This window comes from Notolepis coatsorum (genome assembly GCF_963971535.1).
Source record: "Notolepis coatsorum genome assembly, chromosome: 8".
NCBI lineage: Eukaryota > Metazoa > Chordata > Actinopteri > Aulopiformes > Paralepididae > Notolepis > Notolepis coatsorum.
In genome coordinates, this window is record NC_140172.1 from 55,474,344 (window position 1) to 55,492,231 (window position 17,888).

At 39.9% G+C, this 17,888-nt stretch overlaps 1 protein-coding gene across 1 annotated transcript in view; it reads right to left on the reverse strand.

Moving 5' to 3' along the window:
• sms (spermine synthase) overlaps window positions 1-17,888 on the reverse strand; it is a 74,403-nt gene that overhangs the window by 16,609 nt on the left and 39,906 nt on the right. Inside the window, exons 3-7 of the mRNA XM_084320642.1 lie at window positions 13,356-13,443; window positions 12,941-13,005; window positions 4,593-4,768; window positions 2,322-2,478; window positions 1,461-1,548 (exon numbers count right to left, since the gene is read on the reverse strand). Of these exons, the coding sequence (XP_084176768.1) occupies window positions 1,461-1,548; window positions 2,322-2,478; window positions 4,593-4,768; window positions 12,941-13,005; window positions 13,356-13,443 (574 nt within the window). The remainder of the gene's footprint in view (window positions 1-1,460; window positions 1,549-2,321; window positions 2,479-4,592; window positions 4,769-12,940; window positions 13,006-13,355; window positions 13,444-17,888) is intronic.

Genomic DNA, 17,888 nt, shown 5'->3' on the forward strand with positions numbered 1-17,888 from the left:
TCCCATTATACCATTCTGAATTATGTTTTTGTGCTTCGTTTTCCTAGAGGGGGCTTCTGAAATGTAAAATAATATACCTAAAATGCTGATAATAAATGTACCTTGTCCTAAATAATGCAGGTCATATATACGGCGCTTGCGAGGTGCGATATACACACTATGTGGTTATTTTAATAACGGCGCATTGCAAATGTGAATCCCGCGGGGATGTTTTTAATTAATGAAACCTATCGGGCGTTTGGCTCGGATTAGTTTCATATTCTCGGCTGTGGATGTATTTGCGCCCGGATTGTTTCATTCAAGCATAAATTGAAGCGTCTTCATGCGTGGATTGTGGATATGAATTACGACGTATCGGAATAATTGAATTGTCACTCACACGTTATTGTGATATTGTAACTGGGATTAAAATGTTTGAAGAGATGCGCTGTTTGATTTGATGACATGGACGTGACTTGAGAAAATGAATGAGCAATTCACGTTTTGATGAATTTGAGAAAATGCATTTATCTGTTCAAGCACTGTTAGTGTTATCTGATGATGAACAAGAAGGTGATAAACATGAGGTGTCACTGGTATAAACCAAAGGTTAATCAATTCAATGCATGTATGGATGATGTCCGAAACAGATTAAAACCTGATTAATAGTGAAACTGTATATAGCCTCCCTCCAAGCCTCTCTGACACCGTTATTTCGGGGGTCACGCCTTGAAAACTTTGGGAACCATGTATTTATATATAAAGTACATGATACCTAAGCCGAGCACATACAGTACAGATATCCTCATAATTTATGAGATTATATTTCTTTAAATGTGCCTGCTGGCAGTATAGGCTTAATGGAATGAATAATCGAATGAGATCTTGCTAACAAAAATAATTAGTTAAACTATTTCAGAATAAGTAGACAAAAACAAGCCCAAAGAGTATCTAATTGATACGAATTCAAATATAATCTGATTGATTGGGGTAATGAGGGATTTAAAATTAGCCTATAGATTATGCATTTAACTTGTCGGCGAGGCTATTGAGCCGTACTGTATTGTACCCATTCTGCAATCTGTTAATAAAGTTTTCAATCAATCAATCAATGCCGTTCGAAAATCAGGATTTCTGTGATCGACACCTGCTGTCTTTTCAGGTGAGGCGGCCGCGCGCAATTATCCTGAGTATCAAGTCTGGTTAGAATTAACAAGACTGAATCAGCGTTCGAGGAACAGGGAAAGCCCGGATTCAAACATCGGGTTAATTGAATCTGGATAATGGGACTTTTGATCGACTTAGTTGAACCAGGTACAGGGAATAGGGCCCTGATGACAATATTAATATTCTCTGCTCACCCGATGTCAATATCAATAATCTCTGCTCACCCGATGACAATATCAATAATATCTTCTCACCTGATGACAATATCAATAATCTCTGCTCACCTGATGACAATATCAATAATCTCTGCTCACCTGATGACAGTCTCCTTTCAGGTTGTCGAGGACGTTGCCACACGTCTTCCTCATATGTGTCCTGCACCCGTCAATCACCATCTGGTCAATGTACACACTGTGTCAAGGCATCACAACCTTAAAACCAGCAAACATACATCTGAAAGAGTTAAAGGGGAATCATGCCCAATCTAAGAATTCATACATATGTATTTGTTATTCCTATGGTCTCAGACAGTGCAAAAATATGAGTGAACACAAACACTCATCTAACTTGTGATGTCATCAGATATAATGTCTGAAGCTGCTCCAGAATTAATTGGGAAAGATGGTGAAGGAGACACAGATTAGTAGATGCACTCATCGTCTATGGAGCAGCTCTAGACTTTATACCTGATGACATCACAGGTTTAATCTCATGTCTCTGGTTCCTGGCTTTGTTAGAGAGTAGCTCATGTTCACTAATATTGATCGACCTTTTGGAATTCTTGGAAAGGTGTTCCCCTTTAATTAATATTAATTTAGTCACAAAAAGCTTATTGTGAAATGTTAATGTCAGGAGTGTAATTGTTTCAGTATTCAGTTTCGTTTCTTATATTTATGATCAGTAGAAATGCTGATGTCTGACCAGCAGAGCTAAAAAGCTGTTTTCATGTAATGGAAGATGTTGTACTACAGATTCATATTAATGTTTTGTAAACATTTTATATAATAATCTCATGTCTCATAATCTCATGAGTCACAAGGTGGCATGACACTTAAATCAAGATTTCATTCATTCATTTACAGATATCCTTGATGATTTTAATGGATGACTGCTGTACAAAGTTACATGTAATTTTTATTGTCAAATAAACTCAATCAAGCCATGAGTCAAAGGATATTTCAACCATGGTGATCATTTTTGGCTTGAGTTTGACAGCCTCAGCAAGGATTCCTCCATCACCTCCTCCTAATATCAGCACCTCCTTCCCTGCGTAGTCCTCCTGCCCGCTGCCCATGATGGCCTGGGTGTAGGGCAGGTCACTCTCAGCCAGGTCTGTCAGGGTTAGAAGGTGTAATCTGTGATGTACTGCCTTTAATCTTTTATTCTCGTAGATCGCTATGAGCGCATTTCATTGAGCTGATGACTAACAAAACACAAAAACTGCAATGGTGTAAAACATTCCAAGTCAGATAATCATGAGATCATCAGTCAGATAATTATGAGGTCATCAGTCAGATAATCACAAGGGGGTAATCAGGCAATCAGTCAGGTAATTATCATGTCATCAGTGATCTAATCATGAGGTAATCGTGAGGTACTGTAATAGATCAAATAATCAATCATGAGGTAATCATGAGTTTGTAATTCCGATCTTATGCTTGCTGTTTTAACTATTGTGGTTCTCTTGAAGTGGCATTTTGAATGGTAACTGGTCATTTTAAAGTTTTAACATTGAAGTGAATGGGCACTTCTGCATCCCATTGCATCAAACTCGACCAATATGGCAGCAAAGTGAATATGGTGAATTGGACTAGACTCAGCAACATCCTCTGTATCCACAATCCATCAGATGAATGAATACTGTATTCATGTTTTCACATTTCTATTAGTATCAAACATTATTTTAAGTTGCATAAAATGTCTATAATATAACAAGTACGTAAAGAGAATTACAGTAATCCCATTGTATGTTATCCTTTACTGCCAAACCCTGTAACTTCAAATTATACCATAGCTAACACATTAAATGAATAATCCATTATATTCCAGAGTCAATGGAAACATAGTTGGGAGAAAATAGATCATTTTACAATAAACATTTATAAACATAACAGCAATATCCTGTAGAAAATGGGCACCCCGTTAATCAAAATCTTGCAGAGAAATGTAAATATGTTTTTCTTATCAACTAATTTAATCAATTGAACTTATGATTATGGCATTATAACCGTCATTAGGAAGGTCTGCTGTGCAATATAATTTGTATGTGGTGTCTGATAACAGATGTTACACATTCACCTTGTATTTATCATTAATTTTTTTTAATTTTTTTAAACTAGCCATCTGCTGTCCGTGAAGATGCAGTATATTCTCGAATGGCCCAAATTCTCATTCCATCTTTTGACCCCGCCTCATCCAAGCCATTGAGTAGTAGTTCATGTTTTTAGTTTGATGAGAATAGTGCCACCGTGAAGCTAGATGACTCAGAACTTGACTCGGGACTCTTGCAATGATAAGGCAAACATTTGTCAAGTTTTGTGGAAATCAGACACAAATGAATTCACAAGTAACAAATCACTTCCTGGTGACACATTTGAAGATGTTCCCAGATTCCACACAGCAAGTTCGGTGAGAATCATGTGAACATGCTATAGGGGGAGTAGGGAAAAGAGTATTTGTCCCAAAAGAAAAAGCTTTATAGGCTTTTTTATGTGTTATCCATGAGTAGCCACATCTCTGGGTGTCAGTTTCATACTGATGGATCAGGATATACACCATTTAAAAGTTCAGTCTGATGGTGGCACTAGAGGAAAGATCATGGGTTAATCAAAACCAATATGCTTCTTCCTCTAGGGGTCATGAATGTGCAGCAGCACCACACAGATGGTGTACTCATTGAATACTCAGTCAGTCATTGAATGAATAATAAATTAATAGATCAATAAATATGTGTACATAGTTTACAATAGAATACATATAATTAATTGGTAGCCTGCATCTCATCAATTCATTATAATTCAATTACCTTGTTTTACTCTGAAATCTAACTGGAAATAATCTTTATATATATTTAATATTTTGCTTGAGCTTGGGCAATAAAGACGTGACATGACTTGAGACTTGTTACAAATATACTTGACTTGGCATTGGCCTAAATTAATTGAGATTTGACTTAAGCTTTAAGACTTAAAACCAACTCTGGCATTCACCTTATACACCCTGCCCACTTCTGGCACTTCTGAAATAGACTTTAACAGAAATGAACAGACTTCTAAAGCTTCTAGACTTCTAGATACAGAAGCTCATAGGATGTTGAAAAGTTTAATCTGCGAGCTGGCAGAGACCCTTTTGCCTAGCAATACAAGGTGAATATACAGCTGCAAGCATGCATTAATAAAGTCAACATTTATTTTTGTACCAGATATTGTAGTGCTATATATACTTACTAACATCTCCATTGAGGATTAGGATATTTCCAAACTGCCGAGAGTGTAAAATCTTTATGTTTTGGTATGCAGAATCTTCATCATATACAATCCGGTCTATATCATACTCCACCAGCCTGCCATCAGCTGTGGGCCAGTAGCGGTCCACCAGGGCACCGCGGGTCAAAGCTGGGAGCCTTTAAGGAAAGTTGAGATAAAAACGTCATTAATTAATAATAAATAATGGTTGTCAGCAGCAGAAACATAAGACAGAAACATATTCAGTTACACAGCTATGTATAAACTAAAGGAACAATCAAGATAAGCTTAAAAAAGCTATTGTTCACACCTAGTACCCGACTGCCAAGGTGTTAATAATGCAGCCAAACTTTAGATTGGATTTTCTCTGACAGAGGGAGACTTGTGCCTCATACTGTAATCTCTCATTTAATCCCAAAACTATTTAAAATGAGTGACATGGATGAAATCGTGCTTTGTATGGGGGATATGTGTTGCCAGATTAGATTGAGAAACCATTGTATCCCCTTCATACATTATATTTAATTATTCTTGCACATCCTGACAACAGAGAGTAAACGTACATCTTCTCAGAGCCTGTGCGCAGTCAACCTCCGATGGACAAAACTACCCAAATTAAAGAAATATTCCTGCAAATTTGAATACCTTTTTTCACAGCATAATATTGGCATTTATGGGATTATGTCCAATAAAAAGCTGATTTGCATGATCACATGGCTTTGTTTAGAAAGTTTAGTGCGCTGTAGTAGTGTAGTGTGAAAGCTAACCAAACAAAAAAAACAATGTTGCAACTTCACCCCTGAATCACACGGGTCTACCGAACTATAGGCGTGAAAGCGATCTTAGAGCACACTCCTACGCAGACGTTCCACTCCTTATGACGTTCCATACTTGTAACATATTGAATAGATAATACTATATTAATTGGCCAGTTACCTTTTTTAGTCTACATTATAAAAGAAACACCAAAAATGAGTTAGATTTATTATTATTTTTTAAATATAATTTCACTTGACAGCATCTGTTCAGCCATGGTTATTCACGGTGTCCATGGAAACAATGATGAACGCAGACATAAAGGTTTGGTTTCCTTACCAAGAAAACATTTCTGATAACTACATGTTTTTTTATTTTATTTTATTTTTTAAATCTTTTAGCTAGCACAAAAGGTATATGAAAGAGTCTCCCCTTTACAGACATGCCCAATTCATTAGTCCCATGTGGTTTTGGGCCAAAACCATGTGTTTTTTCTTTGCATGCAGTACACATTTCTAGCATGATTTATTTTATAATACATTTTTGGAATGGATTGTATTTGTCATAATTTTCCATAGTAGCACATATTTAGAGGTGGTCAGACTGGCTTTGTGATCAGAATCCTACCCTTTACTATCAAAAAAGCAATTTTGCCCCGTCCTGCACAAAAAAAAATTCATCTGAGCCGCAAAACCTATTTACCCTTAAAATGAAGATAAGTGTATAAAGTTGTATATATAGTATTACTGTATATAGAGAGGGATATATGCGCATATAATAAGGCATATATTATTGAAATGTGTTTTCTCTAACGAACACATCTAACGTCACAGTGACCAATCGCAGCCACTCTTATTGTCTGGGACCAAATACGGCCACGCCCCATTCCCAGTAAAAAGTGGGAATCTCTAGAATGGGTTTCAGGCGATGCTGTATACGGAAGTGACTCTCAAGGTGACGATTAGACAACACTTTCTGTTGTCAGTAGATGGCAGCATTGGTTTAAAATTAAAAGGTGAAAATGTTGAAAACTACATGAATACATTTCCCAAGAGCGTTAGCACAGGTCACATGTCACTGGGATGTGTCCATTCTTCGATGTGATCTGAACAGCGGTAAACTATTACTGCGACCTCGGTATAGCGACCGTGAATGGTAAACTAATTATCTTAACAAAAGTGTACTGGTAGCGTTACATACGTTGTCTAAAGGGGGACATATGGTATAATTTAAGATTTTAATGATAATCGGCATATAAAGGACAACACAAAGCATTGTTAATTTGTAAGAAACCTCAATGAAAACGGTAATATTCGCTATTGTTATGAAAATGTGCTAGAATCCTATAAAAATGTGGACGCATTTGGTCTACGTTCCGTTACAGGTGCAGCTCGATGAATTAGAATATCGTGGAAAAGTTATTTCAGTAAAAGCGAAACTCAGATTATAGATTCATTACACACAAAATGAATTATTTCAAGCCTTTATTTGTTTTAATTTCGAGGATTATGTCTTACATCTCATGAAAGCCCAAAATTCTGTATCACCAATAATGTTTTTTAAATACATGTATTTTTCTTTTGTATATAGAAATGTCGGCCTTCTGAAAAGTTCATGCATGTTCACTCAGTACTTGGTTGGGGCTACTTTTGCACAAATGACTGCATCAATACAGCGAAATATGTTGACTTTTCCATGATATTCTAATTTATTGAGCTGCACCTGTATATTTCATATTGTTTCATACATCTACTCCAGTGCGCCGTCAGACAGATTCCGCCGTCAGATGTGTTGCTCACGTGTATTGGAGAGAGGGGCGTTTGTGGAGAGCACTAGGTTGCAAGGGTGCCCTGAACAACAGACAGATGGACTACCCTGATGACCGAAAGCTATATTACTGTCACTTGCCTCTACATAACCAAGGACTGGTGAGTCACCACTGTGGTGTTGCTAACTAGACGTTTGCCGGATTGGCATACGGCAGACCTTGCGTAAAGCCATTCCCCCTCCCTGGATAAAAATCCAGCTGACTGGTGGAAAGTCAATGGGGGGAGATTCCACAGGCTGGCAGAACTGGCAAAGATGGCATGCCAGTACCACTATATACCCGCAACATCGGTACCATCCGAGCAAGAGTTTTTGGACTGATTGTGACCCGACTGCATGCGCTCCCGTCTGACACCCCGGGACCATGTGAATCAGTCTGAGACATGCTATTTATGTTCTATGTAGGCTATCTTATTGCAAAATAATAATAATAGCCTCATTAAAAATACTCTTAGTGAAGTTGGTTGTTTTCAGCATTTAATTTAGTTAGGCCTATGGGACATTTTCATCGAAATAAGTAAATTTTTCATTTTGGTTTATTTATTAAGTTAATATAAAACAGTGTTTAGAATGTTTTTGAGTTTGTTAAATACATGCTTTAGATTTTTTTAAGTGGCGAGTGATGTATTTTTGTTGTTCACCAATTTCTCGCCACATATCAAGCATACAGGTAAGGCTGCATCGTTAGTAGTGAAAGCAAATTAATCTGTCCACGCTGAATTAAACCCTCAATTTTCCTCCGAGACTTTTAGAGGGTTGCCTACCCCTGGTCACTGGTCTAGATACAACCCAGTCCCAATATCCATATCAGCAATGCAAGGAGATGGAGAAGAAAGGCAGGAGAAGGGAACACCAACACAGAGTAAATACAACCCCAGGAGACGCATAGTGGGCATTTTCAGGATAAGGACAAGTGGACCCCTTGCCACTGGATCCTCCATACATGATTAGTGATTACTTTCATTCATTCATTTTATTTTGTTTTGTACATGGGGGCACAGTTCATCTTTGCACAATATCACCAACATTTTTTTTTACATGATACACCCATGGCCGAAAATGAGCAGGATGAAGAAAAATTATCTTTCCTGCCCCCTTCCAAGCTTCATATTTATTTTAACATAACGGTCAGCTCAAGTGCACCTTACAGCTTCATACCATATACTACTAATAATAATATAATAATAATAATTACCATAATTATAATAACAATAATAATAATATTGCTAGATACCCCAAAAAAATTAAGAAAAATAAAACCTGCGTCACAAGCCTCAGATGCATGGAAATGAGAAAAAATAAATAAAACAAAAAATAAATAAAATCAGATACAGAGAAATGTATACCTGCTGTTCATATGTTCTAACATTTACATTCCAGCAGAAGCTTTAAAGGCAGACGTTGAAACCTCAGCCACCATGCTACACCAGCTGATCAAAAGGATCTGGGAGAAAGAAGGAAATGTACCAACAGACTGGAAGGAGGACGGGCTCATTGCTATTATACCCAAGAAAGGAGACCTTAAGAACTGCAACAACTATCGTGGGATTATGTTGCTCTCAACACCAGGCAAAGTGTTCAACCGCATTATCTTGGACAGACTGCGAAAAGGGGTCGATGATGAACTGAGAGAAAACCAAGCCGGTTTCAGGAACGGTAGATCGTGCAGTGACCAAATTGCCACCCTCAGGATCATCATCGAGCAATCCATAGAATGGCACGCACCTGTCTGTCAATTTAATAGATTTTGAAAAGGCATTCGATAGTGTAGACTGCGAGCTGCTTTGGAAACTCATGGCACACTATGGAATCCCAAAAAAATACAGAAGCATAATCAAGAACATGTATCAGGACATTAAATGCCAAGTGTTACATGACGGATGTGCACGAGAACACTTCAAAGTGCTCACCGGCGTGAAACAGGGCTGCCTACTTTCCCCCTTCCTCTTCCTGCTATGCATCGACTGGATCATGAGACAAAGCACAACCAATAAGAAGACTGGCATCCAGTGGAGTCTAACGGAGCACCTCGAAGGCCTGGGCCCTCATTTATCAACAATTCTTAGAAAGTGTTCTATTTTCGTACGTAAGCACAGAATTTAGAATGTGTGTACGCACGGAAATATTGGGATTTATCAACCGTGCGTACACGGGTCCTATGCACACTCCGTGTTGATAAATACCTCTTTGTTCTACCGTCAATGCTCGTGCATGATTATCCATATATGGTAATGAAACACCCCCCATGGGATGTGAAATAATGGACTGACCCGAGCGAACTAGGAGAAACTCCACGAGAGATTGTTCACTGAGGCGCTGTCGGACCAAGAAGACACAACCCGTGTTATGGGATAAATAAAAGGCTGGCGGACTTTGATGTCAGATATCAACGACTCCCTAAGACCATTGCTGCAATTCTGCCTGGACAACTCGAAATACTAATAAAGACTGTTCATGAACCACTGTTTGGCGTTGGTGTGTCATTATAACCATGCTGGAATATGAATGCCTTTATTCGTTTTGTTCGATTGGCTACCGGGTATAATATGATTTGTACTAGAGGCATACAATCTATTTTGTTGTCTGTATTAGGTAGCCTATATGAATTACATATAATAGCAGCCATAGCCTACATTATGCAACAGTAACATGCGCATATATAATAACACATGGCACAGCACTGCGAAGCCTGCATACAGTAAACTAACTTGATCATTAATCTAGCGGTTGTATCTTTACGCTTATTATGAAAACATTAAATAATATGTATAGGCTATAGGCCGTCGCTTTGCATTAATAGCCTATATTCTCAAATGGCATTTAATGGCTATCCTACTACTCGCTATCGGACCAGTATACCTTATATCATATCATATTCATATTCATATCATAGTTTACTCTATCAGCCTACCCAGCATGCAATACGTTCTTTGTTAGAACTCAACTCGTTATTATTTTGTGCATAGATTGCAGAAATACGGGAACGTTTTGATTTATATTAAAAGGCTTTGACATTGTAAAACTAAATATGTGGAATTCTGTAAGCAGAATACAAGTCATATCACCCAATACGATATATGCTCTGTATCCAGAGCATGTATGCTTTTCATTAATTTAAGACACATTTATTGCAAGGGTTTTGTATACACAAACTCAACAAATAACCTCTGTTCTCATTGCAATGCGTTTTTTATTCTTTCTTATGTAGGAAGGGGGAAGAACACTATATCATGGGTGTTTATATGACTTGTATTCTGCTTACTGCTTTGAAATTCCACTTGTTTCGTTTAACAATGGCAAAGCCTTTAAAATATAATCAAAACGTTCCCGTATTTCTGCAATCTATGCGCAAAGTAATAACGAGTTGAGTTACGCGGAGTGCAGTCAGTGCACCCCTTATATTCCGATAACGCTATATAAACCATGCTGCATTCATTCAGAAGGAAATACCTATTATTCCAAATGCTATTTATAGGGTTTTGACCATAATTACACTACTGTACTGTTGCTATTTTACAATGAACTATAATGAATTACGGGGGTCATACAGAACACGTCAGTCAAACTAATGAACGCAAGCTTATTTCCGCGTTGAAACTAATGCATGAAACTGATGAGAGCATATGCCGTCCGTCTGCAGTATAATATTCTACCGCCGGGCGCCAGGTACGCATGCCCTGAGCTGTGCGTAAATATACGCACAAAGTCAAGCACAAGTTCAAATTCATAAGTCCCACACTTTGCTTAGAAATGATCGTACGCACGGGTTACGCACATATATGTGCGTACGCAACGTTGATAAATGAGGGCCATGGACTTTGCGGATGACATCGCACTACTCTCACACAACCATCAACAGATGCAAGACAAAACCCAGCTGCTAGAAACAACTGCAGCTGGACTTGGGCTCAAAATAAATGGACCAAAAACTAAAGAGTCAATAATAAAAGCACAAACCCCATAACCATCGGGGGCCAGACACTGGAAGAGGTTGAGAAATTCACATACTTGGGTAGTGTTATAGCTGTGGATGGCGGGACTGAGGAAGATGTAAGGGCAAGAATAGGAAAAGCAAGAGCAACATTCAACATGTTAAACAAGATCTGGAAAACCCGAAACATCAAACTCAACACCAAGCTCAAAATGTTCAACTCCAACGTCAAATCCGTACTGCTATATGGCTCTGAAACCTGGAAAACCACCACTAACATAATCAATAAACTGCAGACCTTCATCAACCATTGTCTGAGACGTATCCTCAGGATCTTCTGGCCAAACACAATCACCAACATCAAGCTGTGGGAATGCACCAAGCAAGAATCAGTGGAGGTCCAGGAGAAAATGGAGCTGGATTGGGCACACACTTCGAAGACACACAACCACAATAACTAAACAGGCATTAACCTGGAACCCACAAGGCAAGCGAGGCAGAGGAAGACTCAAAAACACCTGGAGAAGAGACACTGAGCAGGAACTCAAGACGAGGGGACTGACGTGGAAACAGCTGGAGAGGATGGCTCAAGACAGATGGGGGTGGACACTTTTCATCAATGGCCTATGTTCCGAAAGGAATAAAAGGCCTAAGTAAGTAAGTTCATATGTTCTCATTGTTCTGTCTTTAAAAGTCTTTTTTAGTTGGAAAATATTTTTATATTACTTACATTATAAAGAGAATTTCAGAGTTTGACTCACACCACTGATATACACACACAGTAACATCTGTTTTAGGGTTGTCCGTGCACACTGATGTTTAAAATGACATTCCCTTCTATGCTCTGTGATATGAGGACCAACCTGTTTTGTAGATTGGCTGGTAATGCTTTACTTTTGGCCTTGTGCATAACTACTAATGTCTGTAACTTAACTAGCTTCTATCCTCAGGTCATCAGGATGCTAAATGACAATAAAACTATGCAACAACCATCAAATACACTCACAGCACACACATCGACACGCACACACTCACTTTAAACTGCAGCAACCACTTTACACACCTAACACACTTTATATTTATTGGTAAAGAATTTGCACTACAACTCATACCTCATTACTGTAAATTGTACCTAAATTGTACCTCATCCCATTTCTGCATTGTACTGTATAGTATAGTATATAGTATTGTAACTCAGTTACTTTTCTACTCTGCATTGTATATATGTATATATTGAACACTTGTCTACGTACTTGACTTCTATTTTATACTTATTATACTTATCTATTTTTATCTAGCACAATCTCTGGAGCAAAACAGAAAGAAGCATTTTATATAAAAGTAGTATGTACTTCTGTATGACCACTAATAAAGAAACTTGAGCTCTTGCAATTTCAATAATCCAGAATTAATAAATAATGGCGTGTTCTCGATAGTCTGCTTTACAAATAATCCCAATAGCTCCCCTCTGTAGGAGATACAGTGGTTTTATATTACTCTTATAGGTGTTACCCAATACTTCCACACAGTAATTAATATAAGGCAATGAGTGCACAGTACAATGTTCGCATTGCTTTGTTATCCAATACATATTTAACTTTATTCACAATAAAAAATACAAGATTTTTTTTCCTTACGTGTGCAATATGAGGTTTCCAGGTCAAACCTTCGTCCAGCAATACTCCCAAAAAACGCAGTTCTGTAACCATTTCAATATTAACTCCATCTATTGACAATACAACATTTTCCTCTTTTTTTCTTTTGCGAAAGATCATAAACTTTTTTTTTTCACATTTAATGATAGTTTATTACTTACCTTTTAATTCTCCTAATATTGCCATGTAGCAGAGTTTTTAACTTCTTTTCCAGTGCATTCAAAAGCTGTGGGGAAACGATTGATACCATTTTAACATCATGAAGCTACATAAACTGCATGGTAAATGCTACATCATGAAGCTACATATAATTGCATGGTTACAAGCTATCTGGCTGCAAGCTAGCCTAGCTGTTGACCAAAAACACCCCCCCAAGGGTCTTAAGCTATGCTAATGGTCTGTATCCACTTCCATTCATTTGTGCTAAGCTAGGCTAACTTGCAGCCAGATAGCCTTCTACTGAAAGCACAGAGAGGAAATTGGTATCCATCTTCCTTTCTGACTCTGTCTTTTCCCATAAAGTCCATGTGTTTCTTTAATACATACAGGGAGAGTTGTGTACTTATCTTCACTTACATTGTCTATTTGTGCAATGTTATCATCTTCACAACACTGCAGGTCAATGGTTATCAAGCCATGGGAATGTACACGCAGAACGACAAACCTGAGAAGGAGAGAGAGAAAGAGTGAACATAAAGACAATAACACACTAGATGTGTGAACAAGTGTGAATCAACAATAGCTGTGAGCGCATTTTGTATTCACACACACCCTCTCACAAACACTTGATCTCCACACCACATCTCAGCCTCCTAGGGCGTAACAGTCGTAACTGTGGCTCCTAGAGGGTGGGGACACTTCTGTGGACCCGGACCGATCAACCAACCAAGCAACTATAACAACCAACAGAGCAAGTTATAATGGTTGCAGGTTACCCCCCCCCCCCCCAAATAAAACCAGGTGTACAGATATAATAGAGGTGCAGTCTGTCCCCGATTGCCTTTTGAGTGTGCTTATTTCTGAGGAGATAAACCATTTACTTTAACAAATAGATTGTGTTTTTTGGGACATAATATTCTCAAATTGTGGTCCATGGCTTGTATCTATTTGGAGATCCTTGACATGAATATTTGCGACCCCTTGTCCTAGAGATTTTATTTTCTTGTGGCAGGAGGACCCATGCTCATTAAAACAAACATATTACTACTGTTGTCATCTGAGGACGAACCAGAGGTAGGCCCGTGACTCATTTTGGTTCCTGACCCACAGCTTTAGAAACCAGGCCCCAGTGGACGGCCTGGGGCAACAAAAAGGTAGAGCATTTAGCCCTTATTCATTCAGGCTTAGGCTGAAATGAAGCCCAGCCATGTGCATGTAGCACTCCCTACACACAACACAGGAAGCGCCAAAGCCCTCGGATCAAACGCACAAAGCCACTTAAGGCCCATCTGCTCATCTATACACAGCAAGCCATTGTTGGGGAGATGAAACACTTAACTGGTCACAAACTGTTTTTCTAAATGATGTCTGCATGCAGGAACACACCTGGTGTTTTGACAAGGGAGCCTGGTGAGTTGAAAGGGTCAAATTTTTAAAGGGCCCATTTTTTAAATACCTTGCATATTTCTATGAAAGATTTTCAAAAGCAAAATGCTTTGGGAGGAATACATTCTAAATCAAGATTGGTTAAAAGAGGTATGTGCATGCATTACTTAAATTAAAACATTCAGACAAACAACCAAAAAAGTACATTTGTAAATCTAACAGCCAACATGCTGTATACACTATACCCTGCGTGAGTGTCTGTCCGTCTCTCTATCAATCTCACAAACTACTGGGCTAATTTGGATGAGATGTTTCTCATATGCTGACTGCAAACCAGGGACCTGGATTCTAGACTATTTTTCAGTTTGGTCAATGACAAGTAGTACATAGTAGTAGGCTTGGGCGGTATGACGGTATACCAGGGTATTTAGAAATCCCGACGGTATTGAAAATTAATACCGTCCGTCACAGTCAAAATCACAGATGCGCTTCAGTTTCTATAACAGTGAAACAGAGTTTTGAGTGTAGTGCACACACGCGCCAGCAGAGGGCGAGACCAGTCTAGTGGAGCGAGTGGGTCACAACGGTGTTCACGTTTTACGGTAATGTTGCGACAGTGCTGTGAAAATACCGTAAAGCGTTGTGAAGAGAGTTGGTGTGTGTTGTTGTGGAGCAACTGGTGGAGCAAGCAAATAATATGTCTCTTATTATATGTGAACTAAAGAGTACAAGGTTTACACAACAGCCCCCACCCGCCTTTTTATTGTATTTGTACCGTCCTGTACTATCCGCTGTCAGCTGTTTATCTCTCTCTGTGAGCTACTGAGCTTGAATAACTAGCGTTAGCTCACGTTAACTAGCGTTAGCTCTGCGGCTAATCTTAGATTACCCTGAACTAAATCAATGACTAGGTTATAAAGCATTCGAGTAGTTTTCAGTTTGAAAATCAATAGAAATGAGCGTTGGATTTCAAACTTAAGAACAACAAGCAGGTGCACAATTCATCCAGGATTTCTTTCTCTACACCCCTGCCTACTACTTCACAACATTTTAAAGAACACAACAGCATAGCTCCTAGTTAACCAGCATACCGGTAGCCTGCATTACTTTGAGACCATGGCCACTGCTGGAGTCTGAGATGATCTATACACAGCAAGCCATTGTTGGGGAGATGAAACACTTAACTGGTCACAAACTGTTTATCTAAATGATATCTGCATGCAGGAACGTGCCTGGTGTTTTGACAAGGGAGTCTGTGAGTTGAAAGGGTCAAATAACCAAGGTTAAAATACCTTGCATATTTCTATGAAAGATTTTCAAAAGGAAAATGTTTTGAGAGAAAAACACCTACCTACAGCCACAAATATAATTATCACTGTACGTGGAAGCTTATGGAATTGTCAATCAGCTGTCAAGAAATCTGACTTCACTACTGCCTACGTCGGCCATAGTCAAAACCTCCAGATTCTGGCTCTCACTGAGACCTGGATAACGCCTGATAATTCATCAACACCGGCAGCCTTATCTACAAACTAAACTCCTCAAAAAAAGTTATTTTGGGAGGCGGCCGGGTAGCATAGTGGACTAAGCGAATCCAGCTGCCGTGGTACCTCCGGCTTGGTCGGTCGTCCATACTGACACAATTGGCAGTGTCAGCAGGTGGGAAGCCGGTGGGGTGGGTCCTGGTCGTTGTAAACAGCGACTCCTACAGGTCGGTCGGGGCGCCTGCTCAGCGAGGAAGGGATCTGGGTGAGGTAGTGTGATCCTCCCACACGTTACACTCACCCAATGAGAGTCCTCACTGTCAGGTGAAAAGAAGCAGCTGGCTGACTGCATGTATCGGAGAAGACATGTGATAGTCTTCAACCCTCCCTAGACCGGCAAGTGGGGGGCAAACGACCAGGAAGAGAGGGAAGGGAATTGCCATAACAACAAAAAAATTGGGATGGGAGAAAAATACAGAAAAAGAGGGAGAAGGGGGCGGCTAGGTGGCGCAGTGGGCAAGGCGCTCGCCACCAACGCAGGAGATGCTGGGTTCGAGCCCAGCTCTCGGCATTGCTACCAGCTTGGCTGGTCGTTCATACTAATACAATTGGCAGTATTAGGGGGTGGGAAGCTGGTGGGTGGGGATCGGACGTTGTGGACAGCGACTCCTACAGGTCGGTTGGTGCGCCTGCGCAATAGAATCAGGAAGACAGACCCGCGCCGCTGAGAGATCATGCTGTGCAGGTGAAAAGATGCGACGGCTGCCTCCTCGAGTACCGGAGGGGACACGTGATGCAAGGCTTCGTCCACATTGCAGCTGGCTTGTGGGAGGCATGGCCTAACAACGTTCGAGACAGGGGAGGGTAGAATTGGACAATACGAAATTGGGGACGGGAGAAAAATAGAAAAATGGGGAGAAAAAGTAGATAAAAAAAAGTTATTTTGGTAGATTATTCCTCCCCTTTAATAACACCAATTGGTATTGTATTTTATATTGTTGGAAAGCCTGATTAGTCACAAAGCAAGCAGCTCCTTGGATCTCATATTCTCCCGTAACTCCTGTAGCATTATTAACACCACAGTAACTCCCCTTCATTTATCTTACCACTTCTGTATATCCTTCTTACTAACTCTTATGCTTAAAGGGGAAGTATCTTACTATTTCTTTCACTATTTGGGCAATTTTACACAATTCCCGTGAGTCTATGGAACACATCTGTAAGGTTCTTTTAAATAAAAATCATTGTTTTGTATTTCTAATAAAGTTCTGTAGAGCAGCAATTTCTACCCTTCAAGATTCCAAGCTGTTTTTGGCTGGGCTCTGCCCATACTCGCAATGCGCTGTATGACAAGTCACCCACAGTCTGCACTGGCAGACAGAGAGAGATAGAATAATAATAATAATAACTTCGTTTTATATAGTGCCTTTCAGAAGACCCACGGTCGCTTTACATAGGGGGGGGGGGGGGGGGGGATGACAAATTAACAGGGGGGGAGATGACAAATTAACAAACATAGTGGACAGACACAACATATACATATAAAGTGAGAAAGTTAGGGGTTAAAGACCAAGTTGAAGGGGAGCTCCAGTAGCTCACCGCGTACCTCGAACGCTATTTCGGCGTCGGGGACAACCGTGCTCGTCACGGATCTGGGGTAGCAAGTTCGACTCCCGGACAAAGCCGTAACTTTCTCAGAGTGTCTTTCCCCCCATCTGTACCCCCATTCAACCTGTTTCTGTCGGTCACACTTGACCAGAGAAAAAGCAATAAACGCAAAAAGAACCAGCGGAATGGTCAAAGTTTAAAAAAAAAAAATACCAAGTTGAAGAGGTGGGTTTTGAGCAGTTTTTTAAATGAGTCCAGAGTTGGGGCGGTGCGGAGTTCTGCGGGGAGGGAGTTCCAGAGGGTGGGAGCTGCCATACTGAAAGCTCTGTCCCCGAACGTCCCTAGTCTGGTTCGGGGGATGGAGAGCTGACCAGTGTCCGTGGATCGCAGGGACCGTGACTTAGTGTAGGGGTGGAGGAGGTCAGTGAGGTACTGAGGTGCCAGGGCGTGAAGGGATTTGTAGGTGAGCAGG